Below are 25,038 nucleotides of genomic sequence, written 5' to 3'. Positions count from 1 at the left end.
CTGGAGGCCAGCCCGACTGTGAGGAGAGACACACAGGCCTGAGAAACTTCTCATAACTGTGGGAGTTGTCCTAAGAAAACACTGACCAACGTTACTACATTTATCTTGTGAATCTGTAACTTTAAATTTTCATCTCAGAGTTTTAATGTAGTTCCTGAAACATAGGATTTAAATCTCTAAAGTAGCATAATAACTAATGGGTGGGCAGATCTTCTGTCATGTAATTATCATAATGTATTTTATGCTGTGTTAGAAGAAACCTTCAAAAGTGAAACAGTTCATTTGCTTTTGAAGTATGATTTAAAAAAAAAAAAAAGGAATGTTATTTTTATCCATAATAAGATTGAAAGAGCCAGCAGTGGTGGTGCACGCCTTTAATCCCAGCACTTTGGAGGCAGAGGCAGGTGGATTTCTGAGTTCGAGGCCAGCCTGGTCTACAGAGTGAGTTCCAGGACAGCCAGGGCTACACAGAGAAACCCTGTCTGGAGGGAGGAAAAAAAAAAAAAAAAGATTGAAAGATATCTGGGAAAAGATTTTTCTTCATGTTTCTTTAGTGTTTTTCTTTAATATAAGTGTGTTTTTTTGCCATTTTATTTTCACTTAAAAATATTTTCCTGCATAGATGCTACTGCTAATTCCTATGAACCAGGAAAAAAATTAATTTTTTATTTCTTTAGGTACAAACTGTCTTAAAGCCAGTCCATCAGAAGGAAGGACAAGAATTAACTGCTTTGTTGAATGCTCCACATATTCAGGTAGAAAAAGACAGAATATTGTTTATGTTTCCAGTATTCGGTTTTTTGTTTTTTTTTAAATCACAGTTTCCTAAAGTTGCAAGAGACCTAGTCATGCAGTTTGTAACCCACTCTGCAAAGTAATTATTGCTGGGTTATACATTTTCATATGTAAAAGTATACAAATTATGTTTTTAAATAGCTTATTTTAAAAACTGGGCAAAAGTCCCTTCCATATTTGTGGTGTTTTAGGCCCTTACGGCTGAGGAAACTATACAGAAATAAATCATGCACTTACTTTTCGTACTGTGGGTTTCTTTGAAACAGGCACTTTTACTGGCCCATGATAAGGTCGCTGAACAGGAAATGCAGCTAGAGCCCATTACAGATGAGAGAGTCTATGAAAGCATCGGCCATTATGGGGGAGAAACTGTAAAAATAGTTCGTATCGAAAAGGCTCGGGATATTCCATTGGTAAGTGTTCTCATGCCTGGTCTGAGATTGTTTTCTATGCAGACCTCATATGATGTACAGTTGGAGTTTTCTCTTGGTGGGTCAGTTTGTTGTAATTGTAATATGTTCTTGCTCAAAATTCTTATTTGGTTGAAAAAGCTAATTACATTACCTTTTCTCATAATTTAATGAAAATAATAACTTATGAAATACTTGCTGAGGATTTCATAGAAGAGAAAACTAATTTTCAAACTTATTCTTTACAACAACAGTTAGAAAATCTAGTCTTTAGGAGCTAGGTACATGGTTTAATTGGAACATTCTTGGTCCACAAGCATGAGGATTGTGAGGTTGTCCCCCAGCACCTATGTGAAAAGCCAGGAATGATGACATATGTCTGTAATCTCAGCTCTGGCACCAGCAGGAAGACCTCTCTGGAGTTTGCAGGCTAGCCACCAGCCTAGGCAAATCAGTCAGTTCCAGGTTAAATGACTTTGCTCCAAATATTAGATGGAGCAAGATTGAGGACTTCCAGCACGCACATGTGCAGTTTCATACACACACACACACACACACACACATACATACACACACACACACTAAATAATAGAGTGATAAAAATATTTTTTAAAAAGAATGTACAAGTGCTTTATGTAACTAGTTCCTTCTTGAAGAATAAATGGAAAAGTTATGACAGTATTAAAGTTAAATACTTAAGAACTTTAGGAGGTTTTTTTTTTTAAAGACTTGTTTATTCATTATGTGTCTGCGTGTATTTGTGTGTACCACATACATGCAGGTGACTGCAGAGGACAAAAGGGAGTTGGATCCCCTTGCCTGAGTCACAGTGGTTTGTAAGCAGTCCAGTGTGGGTGCTGGGAACAAAACCTATGTCCTTTGCAGGAACAAGTGCTGTTAACCACTGAGCCCTGAAAAATAAGTTTTATCTTGTTTTACTGTTCTAGCTTTTGAGTATACACTTTCCCACTGTCCTTCCAATTTGTATAATAAATATTAGTATTTAATACATTTGGCTGCAGCTCTGTTTAACATTTGCATAGTTAGCCATATTGCTATTTATCCTTTAATTATATTTTGAGTTTTAAGAAATTTTTTATAATTAGACACTATGTTAATTAGTTATGCCTAGATGTTTTCTAGCTATTACAATAGAATCCAGAAAAAAATTGATTTTATGTCTTTAAACACAGAGTATATATTTCTCTGCTATTATATGCTCCAGAAGTTTGTATACGTCAGAATTTTCATGAATAAAGTATCTCTGAGCCAGGCAGTGGTGGCGCATGTCTTTAATCCCAGCACTTGGGAGGCAGAGGCAGGCAGATTTCTGAGTTCAAGGCCAGCCTGGTCTTCAGAGTGAGTTCTAGGACAGCCAGGGCTACACAGAGAAACCCTGTCTCAAAAAAACAAAACAAACAAACAAACAAAAACAAAAAAACCCAAAGTATCTCTGAAACAGAAATCTTTGGTGGGGAATGCCTAGCTTTCATGTTACAACTACAGTTGTTACTGTAGCAATATGAATACATTTTCTTAAGATGAACTAGGGAGGTAGTCTTATTAGGTTTAGGAAATAAAATTTAAAAATGAAATGCTTAACAAAAAATGCATTTTTATGTTTAAATTAGATATTGGGTGTTTTTAGGGTGCCACAGTTCGTAATGAGATGGACTCTGTCATCATAAGCCGGATAGTGAAAGGAGGGGCCGCAGAGAAGAGTGGGCTCCTGCACGAAGGAGACGAAGTTCTGGAGATCAACGGCATTGAAATCCGGGGGAAAGATGTCAATGAGGTTTTTGACTTATTGGTACGTTCAGACTGTAGAATATTTGGTTCATTTAAAAGCCTGTTTTGTTATTAAACTGAGATTATTAAAGAGCATTTTTAAAAATAACTGATGAGTATAAAGTAGTTTTTAGCCTAACTTTTACAGGACTTGTTAATTCTTATTTTGGTTTTGGGTTTATTTTTATTTACTTTGAGCTCTGTTATAAGTTTTATTTTTACTTCTACTATTTTTTAAAGATTTGTTTCTATGTGTGTCTGTACACCTTGTGCATGCCTGGTGAATAAATTGAAACTCAGTTTCTTATTCTCACTAGCTATAGTTGAACAAGAGTTATCATGTAGTTAATGGCTGTCATCTGAGATAGCCGCTACACATTTTTGTTGAGCAAATTCTGCTGGGCAGTGCCAGTAATTAGGTATTCATTCCTAATTACCTTCTTAGAAATAATTTTCTAAAATTTACTTATTTTATGCCTTATGGGTGTTTTGCCTGCATGTATGTATGTGTTCCACATACATGCTTGGTATCTGTGAAAGTCGGAAAAAGACAGTGGATTTCTTAAAGCTGGAGCTACATATGGTTGTGAGCCAAAATATGGATACTGAGAATCAAGTGAGAGCCTCTGCAAGGGCCACAAGTGCTCTCAACTGGTGAACTGTCTTTTGTTGTTTGTTTGTTTGTTTGTTTGTTTGTTTGTTTTGAGGTCTCACTATGAAGTCCTAGCTGACCAGGAAGTCACTGTGTAGACTAGGCTGGTCTCAAACTCAGAGATATACCTGTCCATGTCTCCCAGGTGCTGGGATTAAAGGCATGTGCCACCATTCTTAGCCTAATTGTCTTGAAAATGATGTTTAATCATATTGTATGCAACACAAATTATGATTTTTCTTTTTCCTTTTTGGAGGCACGGTCTGAAGTAAAACGCACTATATAGCCCAGCCATTTTGGTGATTCTCCTCCCATGGCATCAGCCAGTACTCCCATCTACAAACCAGTGTGTATATTCTTAATTATTTAACATGAGTTGTTACAGTAGTGTGTCTACTACCTGCTGATATCTATTGTAAACACTAGAAAATATCCATATCCCTATTTCCACCGTATGTATGTATGTATGTATGTATGTATGTATATGGTCCTTTGAGAATGAGTGTCAGAAGTTAAGCTATATATTTCTGCTTGTAGCTTTGGTAGAGCAAAGTGCCATTGATCATCACGCATAGCCCATTTGATTGGTGCTGTCTTATGTTGAGCACTGTTCCTTGTTTTGTCAGCATGAAAAGTTATGAAGAGTTCGGTCTAGGCTGGATATGCCTGAATACAGCTAGTGCTGAACTGGGCAGTAATTATGAATCTAGCTGCGCAACTTGATACAGCAAACGGTGGACAGGAAGACTAAATAATGAAAGTAGTTAGGAATGGGAAACGTTTTCCTATAGGACCGAGGGAGTTCTGCCATCATCCTGTTTAGAGAGTGTTTGTTAATCATGAGGTCCTGGAGGATGTTTGAAGTACTTTAACCTTTCTGTTACAGTCTGATATGCATGGAACTTTGACATTTGTTCTGATTCCTAGTCAACAGATCAAGCCCCCTCCTGCCAAAGAAACTGTAGTAAGTAATTTTCAAATATTTATTATATATTCCTTTTTCACTTCTGTCTACTTTTCTGTCTACTTTATAGAAATTTAATATAGTGTCGTCAAGTAAAAACAAATCATGTAATTGTATTCAAATAAGTATAAAACATCAACATTTAAAATTTAGTAAACTGTGAACTTTTTAAAAGTAAAATATACAACATAGTTTAATTTCACACTTTTTGTTATTAACATTGTTGTTTGTCTTCAGCTATAATTGAGTTTCACTCAGTCACATAGAGGAGGATACTTTTACAAATATGTGTAAGTTGTTACTCTGGTGTGTTTCTATGTTCAATATTTAACACAGCTTTATTAAATGATAGACTTGATTACTGTACAACTCAGCAATTCCTGGTAATTATATATTTAAGAGAATTGTAAACAAATACTCATAGGACAATTCATACATGGATATTCATACTGGTATTATTTATAAGACCCAAAATGTAAAAACAACTTAAAAAATAGCCACAGCCACCAGCAATAACTTGAAAATTAACTTTCTGTACACTGAGATGTTATTTGATTTAAAGGGCTGATATGAGAGTATATGCTACAAAATATATGAGCGTGAAAATTTTAATGGCAATCACAAGGTTTTTACTGGTTTATTTATATACAATATTCAAAATAGGTTAAGTCCATAGAAACAGAAATTTTTCAGTGTCTTCTTAGATGTACAGTTGAGGAATTGGGAGAGAATGGGAATAGCCCCTTATCAGTATTGGGTGCAGAAGACTGAAAATATTCTAACAATATCAGTGGAAAACTTCATAAACTGTGTAGCATCTTAGTCACATCATGAGCAATTAAAAATGAGGCTGGAAGGTCCGAGGGTGACATGGAAACCTGATCTTTAGTTATGTATTTGTTATTCTTTTTTATTATTATTTTTGTTGAGTTATTGTATCAAATCATGGTTCCATCATACATTTTCATACATGTCTAGCATTGTGCTTTGCTCATATTCACCTCTACATCCATTGTTTTTAGTTCTTGAAAAATTTTAGTATTTGAAAAAGACCAGTTTCATTTTTCATTGTCTTTCACCACAGGTGTGGTATTTTATTTGGCTCTTTCTGTTCTCTGTTATCTTTTCCCAGAGCATATTGCAGTCAGTGTTGCATTTGCAGCCTTTTTATAGTTAGAATTCTTTGTAGGAAGAGACATGAGGAAACAGACTTGGCCTCTGAATTTTGTCATTTTCTGTGCTTGCTCTGCCTTCCCATGTGTCTGTCCTGTAAATAAGCCTCAAGTGTGAAAAGAGACTCTGCACACTGGGAAGACACAACTGAAGAGGGTTAGAACATGCTCTCCTCTTACTGCTCCTGATAGCTCTACCTTGCTCAGTAAATGATTTTTGTCCTTTGAGAACGAGTGTCAGAGGTTGAGGTATATTTTATCAGCTTTTTTTTTTCTTCTGTTCATGCAGTCTGGAATTACCTTTAATAAAAGTTATTTCTTTTACAGTTACACATTTATTTTTTAAGTGGGGGGGGGAAGGATACGCACTACAACATATATATGGTCATCAGAGAATCAGTTCTCTTCTTCTACCATGTGGGTCCCAGGAATCAAACTCAGGTCATCAGGTTTGGCAGCAAGCCCCTGTACCCACTGAGGTATCTTGCTGGCCTGTTAAAGTTACTTTAATAGATAAAACTAGCATGCTGTATTGATACTGCTTCTTCTCAGTTAATGTTGTATGTTGTCACTTGTTTTCAGCAAATGTAAAATCAGAGTACTGAAATAATTCATTCATCACAGCTGTTGGTTATTTTTGGATTTTGGGGACAGGGTAGTGTTGGCCATCCTGGAACTCGCTCTGTAGATCAGCTTGCCTTGAACTCACAGAGATCTGCCTCTGTCTCACAAATGTTGGCATTAAAGGTGTGCATAACTATGCCTGACACGTGTTTGGTTTTTTTTGTTTTTGTTTGTTTGTTTGTTTTTATAAACATAAGAATGAAATATCTAGGAATGGTGGCTCATAACTAATCCCAGCATTTGAGAAGCTGAGACCAAACAATCACTGTAAGTTAGAGGGTAGCCTGGGTCAGTGAGGGAAAAAACTTAACAAGAAGTAGCCTATCTTGTGGAGGCCATTGGACGTCTACCTTCAGTTACTACGAAGAAAAGGCTCAGCTGCGTGAGACATTTCAGATGTGTCTAGATGTGCTTGTCCTATAAACACAGGGTGTCCTCTGCTACATGGAACAGTCCTCCATGTTTCCAGCCACTTCAGTTACGATGGCTGGGAAATGAATTGGGTAGGCTAGAGTAAACTGAAAAGAATTTTGAGTGATTTTCTTGCCTTTGGAAGAGATCATAAGGCTATGTTCATCCCTCGCCTGTCTTTTGGGTTTTCTTGGTATACTAGAGGGCAGTAGACCACAGGACCTTTCTATCTAACACCCAATGTCTGTCAGTGCAGAGTGCAGAGGCTACAAGTCTGAGGTGGTGGTAAGAATTCAGCCTTTTTTTCTGTCTCCAGCCTCTAAAGCTTTTATTTTCTGTACATTTTCATTCTTTTTTTTTAATTGAATATTTTCTTCATTTCAGCCTTTGGTGGTGGTGCACTCCTGTCCCAGCATTTGGGATGTGAGGCAGGCAGATCTTTGAAATCTGAAGCTAGCCTGGTCTATATAGTATATCTCAGGACAGCAAGGGCTACAACGTGAAACCCTGTCTCTCAAAAACAAGAACAAGAGTTCAGCCTTTTAAAGTATCTGTAATGGCACTCCAGCAATATGCTTTGCATAACAATGATGAGTATTGCTTTCAGACAATAAGTTAATAAAATCTGTTAAAGTAATTTTCACTACTTGTAGTAAGACTTAAAATTTTACTTTTTTGGTTCCCAGGGTTTGGGGACACACACATACAAAAAAAAAATAACAATTTAAATAGATTTTGGAAGTGGTTTTCACCCAGTTTCTAAAACAATTCAAGTTCATACATTTTTCTTATACTGAGTTGTTAATTTGTATGTGTGTTCTTTTTAGGCACCATTCCAGCAGTGTTTTGATTCCCTGCTATCCCATAGAACTTTTTAAAACTCATTTTAGCACTGAGTATTCAGGATTCAATAATCTAATGTCTGTTTTCACATCAAGAATAGAAGGTTCCTTAGGCTTTCCTTGCAGTGTTTTAACTTCTCTTAAGTATTTAAAAGCCTGTTGTGCGTCTGTGTCTGACTTTAAAAGTATATCTGTGATAAAAAAAAAAATGTTCATTATGGTTTACTTAGAAATGATAAACATTTGAAGTGTTAACATCTTATCAATACAGTGAATTAATAAACATTTTGCAAAAAAAAGGTTCCTTAGGTAGATAGTTATCTTAGTTAGATAAGTAGAACCCCACTTTCAAATTAGAACAAGTATCTTTAATATATTTGTAAATACTACCCAGTTAAAGAACCAGATGGCACTAGCATCTAAAATTCCCACCTGTGTCCCCTTTAGCCTCTGTCCACCTTGTAGTCAACCCCACACCCAGCATAAACATTTTCCTCATTTATAGAAACATGCAATTCCTTCATATTTTTTTTTCTATAAATGGATCATGTAGTTTTGGATCAAATAAGGTAAGAATTTTTTTCCCAGTGATCATCCTGATTTAGGTCATTTCTTAGTGTGGAACATGCTACTTTTTTAAAAAAAAATTTTTTTAAAAGAAACACTAAGGAATTAAGGCACAGCTACAGTGGTCATGAAATCAACTGGCTGTGACAGCCCCAGGGCAGCTGACACTTGCTTACATGGAACCTGGTGACACTAATCTACGTTTTCTCATAGTAGTGGTGTAGAAGCTGCATGCCTTACTGAGGACCAGTGTTTTCACAGGTCAGACCACTTCTATTCTGGTTACCTTACCTTGTGGCAACTTTGTACCTCAATTTGTTAGCTGTTAGCTGTTAGCAGTCACCCGGTTTGAACTGCTTCTACTTGTTTATAGTCTACAGAGATGTCAATAAGTAAGTTTAAACAAATCCTACCTAAAGTGCTGTTAACTGAATGTCCTTTCAGTCCGTTTCTCTGCACTGATGTAACACATACGTTACATTTGTGCTGGATATTTTGTTTTACAGTTTTATTATTCTTGCGCTTATTTGTACCTTTTATGTTTCAGATCCATGTGAAAGCTCATTTTGACTATGACCCCTCAGATGACCCTTACGTTCCGTGTCGAGAGTTAGGGCTGTCTTTTCAAAAAGGAGATATACTTCATGTCATCAGTCAAGAAGATCCAAATTGGTGGCAGGCCTATAGAGAGGGAGACGAAGATAATCAGCCTCTAGCTGGACTTGTTCCAGGTAAGAGACAAGACTGAAAGCATTTAAAGGACTGAGGGTCCAGCCCTGTGGTAGAACATGCACTGAGCTGTGTAGAGGCCTGGAATCAAAGTCTGTTGCATCTCCTCCCTTAGTTTATTTTAAGATAGAGAACTGAGAAGATGAAGTTTGAGCACGTTAAAACCTTTTACATTAACATCGTAATCCATTAGGGACTAGAGAGATGGCTCAGTGGTTAAGAGTACTAGCTGCTCTCCCAGAGGACCCAGGTTCAATTCCCAGCACCCACATGGCATCTCACAGCTGTCTATAACTTCAGTTCTAGGGGATCTGACACCCTCGCCCAGACATACATGCAGGCAAAACACCAGTGCACATAAAATAAAAATAAATATATCATTTGCCAGGTGTGATGATACATGCCTTTAATGCTAGCTCTCAGAAGACAGAGGCAGTTGGGTCTCTATGAGTTCTAGGCCAGTCTGGTCTACAGAGTGAGTTTCAGGACAGTTGGAGCTACATAGTAAGATACTGTCCCAAAAAACAAAACAAAAAAACCAAACCAAAACAAAAAAATCTTAATCCATTGAGGAAAAATGTGTTGTCTATCTATTTGTGTCATTGTAACAAAGGTAGAAATGAAATAAGTCATTATCACACATTTGTGAATAATAAATACAAGTAAGTATGTTGAATGGTGTGTTGAAATCAGAACATGAATGATTACCTGTGTACTACTTGAAAGTTGATGTCTAGAATTCATGTGTTTGACTTGAGACAATCCTCAGTGACGAGAACCATTATATGTCCCAGCGTGGCACTGCAAAGTACCATAGTCATGGTCATTGAAAAATTTTAAAGGTGAACTATTAAATTTTCTGTTATTAGTTTATTGTTTATCTTTTTATAATAAGTGACAAATAATATATATGATTAGATTGATAAGCAGGATCACAACAAACCTTTGCAGGCTTAGACTAGAAAGATGACTCACTGACTGAGACTTGATACTGCTTTCTTAAAGGACCCAAGTTTGGTTCCCAGTGTCTACATTGCACACACCCCATACATATAATTAAAAATAACCCTTCTCTTTAAAGGGGACATTGCAGGCTATGTGTTTTAGCCTGAATTATTCTTGTGTTAGCAGAAGGGTTTGGAAAGCAGTGTGAAAAATTACTTCTGGTGTTTTCTCTTTGATTAAAAATATGTTTATCCTTCTGTTTTTTTCTTTTTGTGTTGCTAGGCAAAAGCTTTCAGCAGCAAAGGGAAGCCATGAAGCAAACTATAGAAGAAGATAAGGAGCCAGAAAAATCAGGTCAGACACGGACATTTGCTATTACAGTTACATCTGATGTTCATTAATAAAAGCAGGAAAGAGACTTTGGGGTTTCATCTGGAACTATGTTGAATTTACACACTGGAACTGTCAAGAAAGGTGTAGGCATTGAAGGAGTGATAGAAGAAGCTAAATTCATTATCTTTAGACGTAAGAAAAGATGAAAATACTACACATCTGTCTACAATGTAATTAACAGAAAATGATAAATTAAAAAATAGTTGTCAACAGTAAAATAAATCTTTAATCAATCTGAAATAGCATTATTTTAGAAAACAGATACAGTATTTATAACTATTTTTGATTGATCAACAGGAAAACTATGGTGTGCAAAGAAGAATAAAAAGAAGAGGAAAAAGGTTTTATATAACGCCAATAAAAATGATGGTAAGTTCTAATCTCAGGAATAGCAGGAGTTGTATTTATGACATTTGTAATATTGTTTCCTGTAAAATTGTTTTATTTAAGCTGTTTATAAAATTATTACTTGCACCCGGCGGTGGTGGCACATGCCTTTAATCCCAGCACTTGGGAGGCAGAGGCAGGCGGATTTCTGAGTTCGAGGCCAGCCTGGTCTACAGAGTGAGTTCCAGGACAGCCAGGGCTACACAGAGAAACCCTGTCTCAAAAAACCAAAAACAAAACAAAACAAAAAATTATTACTTGCCTCTAACAAATTTTTTATTTATTGATCATTTTGTTTACATTTCAAATGTTATCCCCCTTCCCAGTCTCCCTTCCACAACCCCCCACTCCATCTCCCTCCCCTTTGCCTCTAAGAGGGTGCTCCCATTCTGCCCTCACCCCTCTAGCATCCACCTTCTCTGGGGCATCAAGCCTCCACAGGACCAAGCGCCTCCTCTCCCACTGATGCCAGATGAGGCAGTCCTCTGCTACATATGTAGCTGGAGCCATGGACCAGCCTATGTATACTCTTTGGTTGGTGGTTTAGTCCCTGGGAGCTCTGAGAGGTCTGATTAGTTGATACTGTTGTTATTCCTGTGGGGTTGCAATCCCCTTCAGCTCCTTCAGCCCTTCCCCTAACTCTTCCACTGGGGTCCCCAGGCTCAGTCCAGTGGTTGGCTGTGAGTATCTACATCTGTCTTAGTCAGGTGCTGGCAGAGCCACTCAGAGGACGGCCATACCAGGCTCCTGTCTGCAAGCACATAGTGTTGGGGTTTGGTGTCTGCAGATGGAATGGATCTTACAGTGGGCATTCTCGGGATGGCCTTTCCTTCAGCCTCTGTTCTAGTTTTGTTCCTGCATTTCCTTTAGACAGCGACAATTCTGGGTTAAAAAATTTTGATGGGCAAGTGGCCCCATCTTTTCACTGGGGGCCATGTCTATCTACTGAAGGTGGTCTCTTCAGGTTCTGTCTCCCTGCTGTTGGGTATTTCAGCTAACAATTTTTTTTACACACACACACACACAAAATGTGTTTGAGGTAAAATATGAATAACAGTCTAAGTCAGAGAGGCAGGTCATTCTACAGAGCACACTAATTACTGGCTGAGGCCAGCACACAGGAATATTTATTCTATCTTGACAGACTGCTAAGATGAGAAAGTGTAAAGTCCTAACATCTTTCAAAATCTAGATCTCAGAATTCTAACACTGTGCTTGTGTTCTTGGGACAGCAGTCTGCTGTACCTGACTGACAGCCACTGCCCTGATCGGTGCACTTACACTCTAGTTGTGCGTCACTACCACTTACCATTTTTATAAATTCGGACTTATTTTCTGGATGCATTACCTTCTTGATTGATCTTCATTGTATTTGAATTTCTTAGCTCTGCTTTGATACACATTAGAAAGGCCAGATTAAAGTCAGAAGCACTACTGTTTAAAAGTCTGTAAGGTTTGTTAAAAATGTGAAGCATTTATGTATAAAAGTTAGTTTTGGTTTTTCCTCCCATCCTCATGCTCCCAGAAATAAGACTCAGACTCAAAATATATTTACCAATACCTTGGCCATATAGCTAGGCTTTTCTTTGACTAGATCATAATTTAAAATAACCCATTTGTTTTAATCTCCATTCTGCCGTGTAGCTAGTTACCTGCACTTAGGTAGCACATATCTGTCTTGTCACATCTTCCTGGGTGAATCTCCTCTACCTGGCACTATCCCAGAATTCTCTCTGCCTCCTGAATGTCTGACCTTCCTGCCAAAGCCATAGGCCATAGGCTTTTTAAGCAACAGGTGATATATTCATACAATAGACAAGATATTCTCTGTGCATTTATGTGCAGGATAAATTAAACTAATAAAAATTTATTATTAGATAACTCTTTTTGTTTGTTTTTCAAGTCAGGGTTTCTCTATGTAGCCCTGGCTGTCCTGGAAGTCACTCTGTAGACCAAACTGGCCTTGAACTCAGAGATCCACCAGGCATTTGCTGCTGTCACCACCCCCCAGCTAGATTATTAGATATTCTATACACTACTGAATCTAAAATTGAATCAGCTATAATAATTGCTTTCTAAGGCAAGCATTCTTTATGCTTGGCATGTTATGTAACTAAGAAGATTCAATAAGTTTTTAATCTTACTGGCTAAGGCTGTGATTAATATCTTTATTTACTAGTACATTGCTGAACTAAGTCAGGGGATGAGTCCTGTTTTCTTTATTTTCTTTCCTTTCTGCCTCCACTCCCAATCTCTCTGTGCTGAGAATGAATCCAGGGCTTCATGCAGGAGAGGCAAGTGTTGCACTGCCGAGCCACATCCTAGCACCTCTTACTTCATTCCTTGAAACAGACTCATACTGATCAAGCCAACTCCAAGAGCTCCTATACTATAAGACACTTGGCAAATCTGAAACCTCCAGATGTGGAAATGAATAAGTGAGGAAATCAGAAGGCCACCAGTGTGATTGTACATGTTTGAAGAAGCTCAGAAGAAAGAAAATGGCTTTAAGAAAGGAAGCAGTTGTCTATGTTGCTTAAAGTACCAGCTGTGTTCCATGGCAATAAACTGTGTGCTTTCATCTCACAGTAAATTTCTTGAGGTTGTAGACTAATAGACTCAAGTTCAGATATTAAAGTTTCAGCTTAAATTGTTGCAGATAATTGAACAGTTGAGTTAGATTTTAAACAAATACAGTCGAGCTCCTACTCTGTGCTGAGCGCCAGCAAGACTAACAGGTTACCTCCTTCATGGAGCTGACTGCTGCCTCTTCCTAGGACATGCCAGGCTGCCAGTTGTTTGTGTGTGTTCTGATTCGATAGCTTTGGCTTCATCTGAGTCTTGTGCTTTAGGAATGTTACTCTACTCCTTGGATTAAAGGGTGGAAATCACAAGTATCACTTATTTTTAACTTATGTAATCTAACCAAACACTCTAGCACTCTCAATAGTTACTATATGCACATGTTTATCCATACTTGCTCTGCATTATATCTGATCCTAAAATAACCCTATTAACTAGAGTAGTCTTTATGAAAATGACACATCACAAGCGTATCCCCTGGCAGTCTTCTCTATTATAGTATTCACTACAAACTAGTTATGTTTAAATTAGGCATGGTTGCATAAATACCTGTAATCCCAGCACTTGGGAGGCTAAGACAGGAGGATTACTACAAGTTTGAGGCTAGCCTGTCTACAGAGCAAGCTCCTACCTCAAAAACACACAATATCAACAAAACTTCGCTATTTTATGTAAAAGTACACCTTTATGATATGACATTGTATCTGAAAGTCTTAACTCTCTCTTTTTCCAAAGATTATGACAATGAAGAGATCTTAACGTATGAGGAAATGTCACTTTACCATCAGCCAGCAAATAGGAAAAGACCTATCATCTTGATCGGTCCACAGAACTGTGGCCAGAATGAACTGCGCCAGAGACTCATGAACAAAGAAAAAGACCGCTTTGCATCTGCAGTTCCTCGTAAGTTTGGACACACTCCTGTTTTCCTGTGCTTTTCTCAGAATCTTAACTACACAGGAAAATGTTCATTTTATTGGCACAGTGTCAACAAAAGGAAATTTGTTTAACGAAATTTGCTGGCAAATTTTTGTTAAAGGTAGTTCTTGGGGAATTTAAATTTTTCCTAAGTGATTTTCTAAATAAATAAAATAAGGGATTTTCTAAATAAATTATAGTTTAGGCTCCTTTCCCTATTGCAAAGGAAACACAGTACCTGATTCTTCAAACTGATATTGAAGATAGAAATTTAGAACTAATTTCTGAAAAGAACTTTAAGATTACATGGTACCTACTCTAATAGAAATGAACTTTAAGGAACAATGACTTGGCAGTATTTTACAGTTATAAACAAACTGGATCTAGGTAACTATTAAAACACTATAGGCAATTTTTGTTCATGTCTTTATAGGAAGGAACAGTAATAAACACACAGGCCCTTAACATTTCCTCAATTCATTGTTTCATAATTTGTGTTATAAAATAAAAAATCTTCCTGGGTTGATTATCCATCTTCTCCACACTCACTGATCCATATTTATTATTATTATTACCAACAATTTATTTTATTTGTATTTATATGTATGTTAGGGGAGCAGTGTGTGCATTTCAGTGCACTTGCCTGTTAAGATGGTTCCTTATACCCTGGAGCTGGAGTTACAGGCCGCTGCAGGCTCCAGCTGTGAGTGTTAGGACCTGAACTCAGATCTTCTAGAAAGACCAGTACATATTAACCACTGATCCATCCCTCCCGCCCATTGTGTTTATTATTTTATCTGATTTTGTCTGCTTAGATACAACTCGGAATAGGCGAGATCATGAAGTAGCTGGGAGAGATTACCACTTTGTTTCACGGCAAGCATTTGAAGCTGATATAGCAGCTGGCAAGTTTATTGAACATGGTGAATTTGAGAAAAATCTGTATGGAACCAGCATAGATTCTGTACGACAAGTAATCAACTCTGGCAAAATATGCCTTTTAAGTCTTCGAACACAGGTACAACTAGAATTGTGTTTTTTAGAGTGTTAAATTTGGAGGACATGTTTTGTAAAGTTATCTAGTGAAACCTGTGTTTGATCCAAAAATGACAAAGATTATTTAAGTCCTTATGTGATTTTCTATTCACTTTGTAAACTCAAATATGTAGCTGAATCTCTTTCACTTTCAGAATGTATATATTTTAAAAACTTAAAATACAATTAACTCTGGTACTGACTATACGTAAAATGTCTTCAGAAAATACCATTTCTGATCTGAGAAAAATTAGAGAATTTGAAAGTTGTTCTTCGGTTTTAAAGGCCATTGTTTCAAGGGCTCACACATGTCCCAGTGCAGGCTCAGCGTTATCTGAGTGATGAACCTTGGATTCACATCTTTGACAGAGTAAGCCAAACAAAATTACCAGGCAGTACATCTTAGATTTCCTATTTTAAAAGATGTGTGTTGAAATTTGAGATTTTAAAATTGGTGTTTGCCATGGAAACTTGGTGCTTTTTATTAACAATTCAGCTTTAACATAGAACTTTGATGAATGTGCTGGGTCTGTTGCTGACACCAATTCAAACCACAAAATCAAGTGTGCATTAAGTAGATGTACATAGACAAGAAATTGACTTTAAAATGGCTTGCTAAAATAGCATTTTCTTTCTTTGCTTGTTTGTTTTTTTCTTTTTTCTTTTTTCTTTTTTGAGGGTGGGGCTTGGGATTTCTAGAGAGTAGAGGCAGAGGTGTGTGCTATTTCAACCATTAACATTTTATTTAAGGAAACTTTTTCTTTCTTTCAGTGTTCTTTATTTAGATTAACAAATATTACCACAAGACTTGAAGTAGCTTAGCATATCAATGTTTGTTCATTTAGGAAGGGGCATGTATATAATAGGTTGTTAGAGCACTTCAGTTTGAGAATGCAGAGACAGGACAGTGCGAATCCATAGGTCTTAATGCATTCAGTCTGCTTTCTCATGGGTGTGCTTGGCTTCTATATGGGAAGTTTTTCTCTCTGATTTTGCTTTCTAGTATCTTCACCTAGAAAGGCAACTGCCTGGATTTTAATTCCTCAGAAATGAATCTTACTGTGTTTTTTTAATAATACATGTGATTTATTACCATACAGTTGTAATCCCTTCAATGTCTTTTACCTCTGTTTCAGTATCTAGAACACTAGGCTAATGTAGTATATGTGAATTTATATTTAAATACATTTACAGTGAGTGAAGATACTATGAATTATTCATGATGAAATGCTTGGAAACATTTATTTATAGACATCTTAGCAATCTATATTATTGAGAAGTAGTTCGATGATAGCAGCTATTTCAATAACCCAAATATCCTTGTTACAGTCCTTGAAGACCCTCCGGAATTCAGATTTGAAACCATATATCATCTTCATTGCACCACCATCACAAGAGAGACTTCGGGCGTTGTTAGCCAAGGAAGGCAAGAACCCAAAGGTAACCTTGTCATAGTGCTGGTTCATCACTGACATCAAGCAAGACTCTACCCTCACCTGAGCTGTTGGAACCTCGAAGCTGTACAGCTTCAGCCATCAAGCTGATTATTCTTTCTGTCACTTGTCCCAGAACTGCCACAGCTGCAGCTGGCTGAACCATGGCAGCTCTCCATATTACAGGGCTGCTCCTGTCTTCCCCAGACATCTCCTGCTGCTGACCTCAGATCTGGAGTCCCTCCAGAATGCCTTAAAACGCCTTCACTCTCCATACATGCCTGACAGGGCTGCCTCCTCCCTACTCCAAAGGTCCCAGCAAACTTTTCTCATGAACTGCTCGACATTTGCAGGGTTCCAGAATTGAGTCCTTCTTTTCCACCCAAACCTTGTTTTGCTTCTCTTCTTTTTGTTTTCCCACATGATCTGGAACAGAAAGGGGAAAAAGTATTTAAGTTATTATAGATATTTACTAGATGTGTTGATGGAGACCATGCTATACATATGGTTTTCATTTGCATTTTCCTGAAAATAATGAAAATCTTTTCATATGAACATTTGAGCATATTCCTCTGTGCAAGCCTCAAACCTTGTCATTATTTTAAAGTTAGGTTGCTTATGTATTTGTTTATTAGCATTATTTGTTATTATGTGTATGTATGTGTATGTTTGTGTAGATGGGTGCATGTGTGCCATGATGTGGATGTCAAGGTCAGAGGTCAATTCTCTGGCATTGGTTCTCTCCTTCCACCTTTACATGGGCCCCAGGAATTGAACAGATCAGGAGGCTTCAGAGGAAGCACTTCTGCCCACTGAGCTGTATTGGTAGATGCTTGGCACATGTATATATGGCAGTTACTTTCTCCAGATCTCAGTTTGCTTTTTTGTTTTGGTTTTTTGTTTGTTTTTGAGATTCAGAGTCTGAAGTTTGTTGTGTAGACCAGGGTGGCCTTGAACTCACAGAGATCCACCTTACTTAAGTCTCCTCAGTGTTGGGTTTAAAGTCATACATAACCACTCCCAGCTCTGTCTTGTTTTGTTTTGTTTTGTTTTGTTTCAACTACATCCTTGGATAGTGAGAAATAAGTTTTTGTTTGGTTTGTTTTGGCTTGGATGTAAGGCAGATCTTGCTATGTAGCTCAGGATGATATGAAACTGTCAGTCCTCCTGCCTTTCCCTGGCTCCCATGTGCTGGGAGTATAGCCATGTGCCATAAGACCCTGCCAGAGAAATGTTTAATTTTAGTGAAATTCACTTTTTCACTTTCTTATGGCCAATGAATTTTATACATGTCTAAAAAATTGTAAAGTCATTATCCTCTGTTTTCTTAAATATTTTAGCTTGTGTATTTTGGTTAAACTATTCATAGTCTTAGTGTGCTGTGACAAGGAAGTTTTGTTTTTGAAATAATATGGTTATCAAATTGTTCCAACAATCTTTGTTGAAAAGTCTCTATTTTCTGTTATTTTGCACAATACATATAGTTTATGTTGTGAACTGAGCTACCCCACGTTTGGGGGCCAAAATGTCATGGACCGCTCTGCCCCACGTTTAGGGGCCAAAATGTTGCGGACCGCTCTGTCAGTGTTGGAACACACACTGCCAAAAGCCTTGGGGGCTAAATTGTTAGAGCCTGTACTGCCCCAAGCTGCTCCGGTCCACGGGTCAGGGTTCAGCAAGAGAGAGAGTGAGGACAGACACGAAGAATGGAGACCAGACAGAGTGAGTGTGATTCAATCCCATTTATTCTTCAGTCTCTCTTCTCTCCAAATCCCTAGTTCCTAGCACCAAGTCTCAAGTCCTAATCCTAGTTCTAAGTTGCTAGTCTCTTTCCTAGTTCCAAGTTCTCTTCGAAGTTCCCAAGTTCCTTTCAAGTATCTAGTTCCTAGTTCTTTCCAAGTCTCGAGTGTCCAATCCAAGTGTCTAATTCCTAGTTGCCTGTCTCGAGTACAGAGTACAGGTGTCTAATCCCTAGTTCTCTTTCCAAGTCTGAGTGTCTAATCTCAAGTGTCTAATAATTCTTTCTTCTGTCTGCCTCTGCCTTTTATATGTCTCACTTCTAAGCCATGCCTTTAAGTCATACCTTTAAGTCTTATCTCTAAATCACACCTTTAAGTCTCACACACCCAAGGGAAAATCCTGGGTATCTAAAACAAGATGTTATCAGAGTGTGCTCAGCTGTTGTAGGCTGTTGTAAACAAGTCTCTTGTCAGGGTATATGGCTCAAGATGGCTGCAAGGATGATAGCCACCTTCTGTCGGCTCCCCACAAGTTTATATGTGTGTGATGTGCATGATGGTTGGGGGTATACATGTGCCACAACACACATGTTGAAGTCTCATTTACCTGTCAAGTTACTGTGTTGGCACTTTTATTTCTGGATTCTGTTCTGCACTTAGACTGATTCCACACTATTTTGATTCCTGTAACTTTGTTGTTACATCTTGAAAAACAGACAATAAAGAAGAATGAACTGCCAATGCTTAATACAACAAGGGGTAAACCTAAAAATACCAGATGCTATTTTTAAAAACCTCAGACTCAAGAGACCACAAGTTGTATGATTCCATACATTTAGGATGTCCCGAACAGACAAATCTGAATACATGACATACATTGCTTAGTAATTCCTTAGGGGTGGGAAAACAAGGTTAATGGCTACTACATTATAAATATTTTTAGGTAGTGTCTCATTTACTGTTTTATTGCTATGAATAGACACCATGACTGACTAAGGCAACATTTAATTGGGAGCTTGCTTTCAGTTTCAGAGAGAGCTTATATTTGAGGTAGACAGAGACAAGGCCTGATGTGGGCTTTTGAAACCCCAAAGCCCAGCCCCAGTGATACACCTCCTCCTCCTCCCATCACCCACTCTGTAAAAGTGTCTGCTCTGCACTTACTGGGTTGAGGGTGGTATATATAATTGCCTTTTTAGTTCACTTATATTTGTATGTCCAGTGTTATTTCTTATAGTATTTTTATCACATAACTAGTGGGTAAACACAATTCTTAGTATTGGTGTTTGGTCCAAAATGTAAACCATCAGTGAACTTCTTGTACCGTCAGTTTTGGAATCTGCCTTAGATTTTGGTCTTTATTTGGTCTAGTTTTGCTGACAATTGATCTCAAGCTTTGAGTAGACAAATTTCAGCACAACGGTTATAGTGCTTGGTTACAGTGATAAGGTCTCTGCTGTAAACATAGATCTTCAGCATTTCAAATTAAAACTGACCCAGAGTTGTCATGCTTTTACTGTGTTTTCCTTTACCATTGAGTGGAGTCATTTTATGGACCCAAACTTAAAAATCACACAAGACATTTGGTCTGAAGTTTAATTAGCTATCTTGATGGACTAGGGGGATTTGGGGTAGTTTCCATTTTTTTACCATGAGCCGAATGACTGTAGGGTTCTGGATAATTTTGCATATGGCCTTGCCACTGGCTTGTCTCCATTAAACATTTCCTTTATTCAGTATTCTAAAGTACCCTGTTCTATATTATCTCCAATACTCTAGTGAGATACTTTCTTATATCTTAAGACTCCTTTGTAGGGCCAGGCAGGGCTAGTCTTAGCAGCATATACCTTTAATCCCAGAATTCAGAAGGCATAAAAAATAAGCATATCTCCTATGAGTTTGATACCAGCCTTGTTTACATAGGAAGTTCCAGGATAGCCAGAGCCATATAAAGAAACAATTCCTTGGAGGGGGAAGGGGAAAGAAAATTAAATAAAAAATAAATAAAACTGTTTTTAGTAGCGCCCAGTGTGGCAGTATACACATGAAATCCCAGTATTTGAAGCAGAAGGCCAAGAATTCCAGAAGCCTGGGGATAATTAGACAGAGACAGAGAATATGAGTGAAAGAATATCTTTTGTACATTGAAAACAGTCCCAGCATGTTATTAAATCTTGGATTGATACAAGATTTTCTTAGAGAAATATCAATCCTTTAGTTTTCCCGTGTTAATTCTGTCTAAACTTGTAGTCCAGGTAAGGCATTTTTGCTCTTGTTTTTGAGAAAGGGTCTTGCTTTGTAGCCCTGGGTGGACTGGAACTATGTAGACCAGGCTGTCCTAAAACTCAGAGATCCACCACTTACCTATGCATCCTAAGTGCTGATAATAAAAAGTGTGCACCACTGGCCCTAGGAAGAGTAAATGCTCTTGTGAAGAATGTTTAGAGGCATTTACTCTAGTCAGAAAGTTGAACTCCAGCAAGATACTACTTTTACTTTTTTAAAAGATGTATTTATGTTTATTTGTGTGGATGTTTCACCTGCATTTATGTCTGTGCACCACTGCAGTTACCTAGAAGGTCACAAGGGGGTCAGATCCCCTGGAACAAGAGTTAGGGATGGTTGTGAACCATCACTGTGTGGATGTTGTGAACCAAACCTGGGTCCTCTGTAAAAACAAGTAGTGCTCTTTCCTGCTGAGCCATCTCTCCAGCCCCAATGTTACTTTTAGATAAAGGTCATGATGCCCTAAAATATTTGAAAATGAAAGTTTTTAGGGAAGTCAAAATAATCACCCATGTTTTTAGGCATAAAGATAAAATGAAAATACATAAGAACAAAATGTGTTATAAACCAGGGTTCAAACACAAATTCTGAAGATGCTGATGGTAGCTCAAGAGAAGGGTTGGGAAGGCACTCTTGAGTCTATAACAAACAGGAAAGCCGTGTACTGACCCTCCTGACTCATTCTGTATTCTCAGTCTTTATGTTTTCCTTGCAGCCTGAAGAATTAAGGGAGATCATTGAGAAGACTAGAGAGATGGAACAGAACAATGGCCACTACTTCGACACTGCAGTCGTGAACTCGGATCTTGATAAAGCCTATCAGGAACTGCTAAGGCTCATTAACAAACTGGACACTGAACCTCAGTGGGTGCCGTCCACCTGGCTAAGGTGAAGGAAACGGCTGTTCGGTGTCATCATGATACAGAAACTTTATGAGACAAACTTTATTTGGCAAACTGCCAGCAGGAAGATAGTCTTAACGCTGAGAGTTAAGCTCTTAAACTAGTGAGAAAGGTGCATTAGGCAATTTGTACACAACTTCCTGCACATTGCTTTAGGGGTCCTTGACTTGTTTGGAGATTTAAAGTGGAAACTTTCTTCAGAGCATTTCTGATTTATCCTGGCAAATTACCTTTTGTTTTCACCTTTCTGACTCTTTGCTTCTGGGTCAGATGTCTATAAAAAACATGTATGTATATACGTAAGAGTCCATTGTCTTACATAGTTATGAATATTAACATTATTTAACATTTAACTTAAATAACTTCATGGGATTATTGAGAGAAGGGGCTGTACTTCTCTGTACTGAGAATAACAGTATTTTCTTAAACAACTGACTTAGTCATCAGAAATATTTCTCTTAAAAAAGAAAAGGAAAAAAAAAGTGCCACTTTAGTTTGGAGCAACTTTTTAAGTTTAAAGTTATTAGTTACATCTTTCCATTCTGAAAAACATTCCATTAAAAGTACCAGTTTTGCTGGGCATGGCAGTGCACGCCTTTAGTCCCAGCACTCAAGAGACAGAGCCAGGTGGATCTCTGAGTTCAAGGCCAGCCTGGTCTAGTGAGTTTCGGGCCACTCAAGTCTGCACAGAGAAACCTTGTCTCAAAAAAACCGGAAAATGAAAAAAAATAGTCCAGACCTTCGCTTGGACTTTGTGGATGAGAATGCAGCCTCCAGTACAGCTACAAGTATACAAAAGATAGAATTTTCTGAATTACTTTATTAAAATTGTGATGATTTGATAGCCTTGACTCCTTGCTCTGATAAAGAGTTCATATAAACTATGTTGACCATTAAAATTTGTTCCTTGTAATACAAATATTTATGTCAGTGAAAGGACGTAACATATTTGACAGTTTCTGCATTTTCATATCTGAGCACAGAATTATATCTATGTGCTATGTATGTAGATTCAAACTGGAAATCTGTGCTGTATACTGATATTTAATAGATTAATAGCTGTGTTCTGCATTGGAATAAAGTTTTATACACACACTGAAGAAATACAACTGACTTTGAGATCAGAAGGAAGTGAGTCATTGAGCATTTTAGAAAAGGACACCAGAGCAATGTTTTATTAAGTGTGTACAGACAAGTTTTGTCCCAACAGTCTTCCTTGTGACCGAAATGCAGCAGCTTGCTAAATCTTAAGTGTTCATGCTAATGGGATTTTTTTACTGTCTCTTTAGCTATAGCTTTAAAATTCATAGTCTACAAATCCACACAGAAAGTTAGTTAACTTGTAGTCTTCTCAAGCCTTTAACTCAAGCCTTTAAGTAAAATGTTCTGTGTGACAACCAACTTCAAATGTGAATGTCTTGATTTTATGTAACTACAGAGTTTCATGTTCCCAAAGCTCAACACTGGAATGACACTGACTTGTCACTCAGCACAAGCAGTTGGTGTTAATAATGTCTTATCAGTGCTGTTTATGTGTGATTTCTCTTCTGGATAATCTTATTGGCACAAATGTAGAGTGTTTGTGATGTCTTTTATGTTCAGTTTTGCATGGCTTTTGTAGTTGCCTGGCAAGTGTGTCTATTAGAGATCCTTAAAAATAATTTTCCTTAGGAATTAAAAGCACATTCTTGGGTTGAGGGGAGGAATGCTATAGTCTCAAGTCTGAACACTCCCAGTTTACAGCAGGAAAAAGGCAAGGTTCACACCCTTGTCAGCATTGAAGGTCAATTCACTGAGCACTTAAAGGATTAAATCTTTTCAGTTTTTCACTGGTTTTTTTCTCCTCAGGAATGAAAGGTAGTCTATGGTCAGCAGAGCTTTGTGACCTGCATGCCGACTGAAAATACTGACTGGTGAGACTTGGTACACACCTGTAACCCTATAGCAAGACCTAGAGTTTAAGGCTGGTCTGAGTTACATGAAACTGTCTCAAAAAAATAAATATGTTTTTTAAAGAGAAAGAAAAGAAGCAAGGATGGAAGGATGAATACTGGATTTGAGTAAAGTTTTAAGTTCGCGTGATTGCCACTTGGTGACAGTGGGGCTGTATGCTGTCAAGACTTCCACACGTGACCTTTACAGTAGAGCCTATACCCAGGCACATGCCATACCACCATGTAGTTTTAGACTGAGATTCTCAAGGTCAGTGAGATTCTATCATTTTCTTTACTTGCAAGTAATGATAGGATAGTGCATATCCTGAGCTTTTGTAAATCCTAATGGTTATGAATGTACTAATGCTCAACATAGTCCCTAAACAGTGAAATGTTAAGCTTTGCTAAAACAAACAAACAAACAAACAAAAAAACCTTGTTTTACATGTGATTGTATAGCCGTTAGGGTCAATTCAATTTCCTATCCTTCTGTGGTTCTGATTGGAAACTGCCGTGCCAGGGAAGTCTTAGCCGCTTACAAAAACGATATTGTGGTTGGCTGGGAACACAGCTCTGTTGGTAGAGTGTCACCTAACATGCACAAAACCCTGGCTGTGCAGAGGAAGCCAGCATGGGTGTTGATGGGTGTGATCCCAGCATTTGGAAAGTGGAAGCAGAAGGATCTGAAGCTCAAGGTTACCATCAGCCACATGAGACCCTGTTTCAGAAATAAAGTAGGTGATACCAGTTAATGACATGTCCTCTGAAAATCCAAACAAGGAAGTACCTTCATTTCTTAGATTTTCATACTTCAGAATAAATAGGATGTAAGTCTTTAGACTGGTCCAGATTAGCTTTCTATGAAAATCTAGTGTATGGATTGCTTTCCTTCTCTCATGGCCTAAGGAGTAAATATTGATAAGGAATGATTTGAATGTAATTTTTCGAATGTGTGGAAAATATAAACCAGGGATTTATCCTTAATGAAGGTAGCCACTCTGATATTTGTTGATCTCCCTTTGTACTGTCTTGTTTCTGCACTCGTTATTTTGAGATGTCATACTGCACAATGTATTATAAAAATAAAAAGTAAACCTATATTTCAAATTGTAAAAGCCACTGGACAATTTGTTTTCTTATGTTTATATCCAGAGTTTGTATATATACAGACCACTCTCTTTCAAGGGATTGCCAGGATCAACACTGCTGGAAACTGAGTGCAATACAAATTACAGTGTAAATGTTATGAGATGAACTTTATTGGCATAGATAGTCCTGATTATTGGTTGGAACAAACAAGGAGCTTGTTGTTGTTTTGAGACAGGATCTTGATACACAATCCTCTTAGAACTATGTAGACCAGACTGACCTGGAGTTCTGCCTGCCTCTGCCTCCTGAGTGCTGGGATTAAAGGCATATGCCACCACCCCTGGCCTTTAAAAGTATTGAAAATAAGCAATTTAAAGTTGAGCACAAAACTTTTCAGAAGGAAGAGGTACAGAACAGGCAAATTTACCTTAGGGCAGCCA

General features: G+C 37.7%; 1 protein-coding gene across 2 annotated transcripts in view; it reads left to right on the top strand.

Moving 5' to 3' along the window:
* The window catches only part of Pals1 (protein associated with LIN7 1, MAGUK p55 family member), a 91,717-nt gene extending 67,093 nt beyond the window's left edge, over nucleotides 1–24,624 (top strand). For both annotated transcript variants that reach the window (XM_076921893.1, XM_076921894.1), the window contains exons 5-15: nucleotides 678–755; nucleotides 1,062–1,208; nucleotides 2,854–3,015; nucleotides 4,532–4,609; nucleotides 8,773–8,956; nucleotides 10,182–10,253; nucleotides 10,590–10,661; nucleotides 13,998–14,165; nucleotides 14,996–15,198; nucleotides 16,545–16,655; nucleotides 21,389–24,624. In XM_076921893.1, coding sequence (XP_076778008.1) covers nucleotides 678–755; nucleotides 1,062–1,208; nucleotides 2,854–3,015; nucleotides 4,532–4,609; nucleotides 8,773–8,956; nucleotides 10,182–10,253; nucleotides 10,590–10,661; nucleotides 13,998–14,165; nucleotides 14,996–15,198; nucleotides 16,545–16,655; nucleotides 21,389–21,565 — 1,452 coding nt within the window. In that variant the 3' untranslated portion in view covers nucleotides 21,566–24,624. The remainder of the gene's footprint in view (nucleotides 1–677; nucleotides 756–1,061; nucleotides 1,209–2,853; nucleotides 3,016–4,531; nucleotides 4,610–8,772; nucleotides 8,957–10,181; nucleotides 10,254–10,589; nucleotides 10,662–13,997; nucleotides 14,166–14,995; nucleotides 15,199–16,544; nucleotides 16,656–21,388) is intronic.
* The last annotated feature ends 414 nt before the right edge of the window (nucleotides 24,625–25,038 follow it).

This window comes from Arvicanthis niloticus, chromosome 23 (assembly GCF_011762505.2).
Source record: "Arvicanthis niloticus isolate mArvNil1 chromosome 23, mArvNil1.pat.X, whole genome shotgun sequence".
NCBI classification, from domain to species: domain Eukaryota; kingdom Metazoa; phylum Chordata; class Mammalia; order Rodentia; family Muridae; genus Arvicanthis; species Arvicanthis niloticus.
This window is presented reverse-complemented; position numbering and strand designations above follow the sequence as displayed.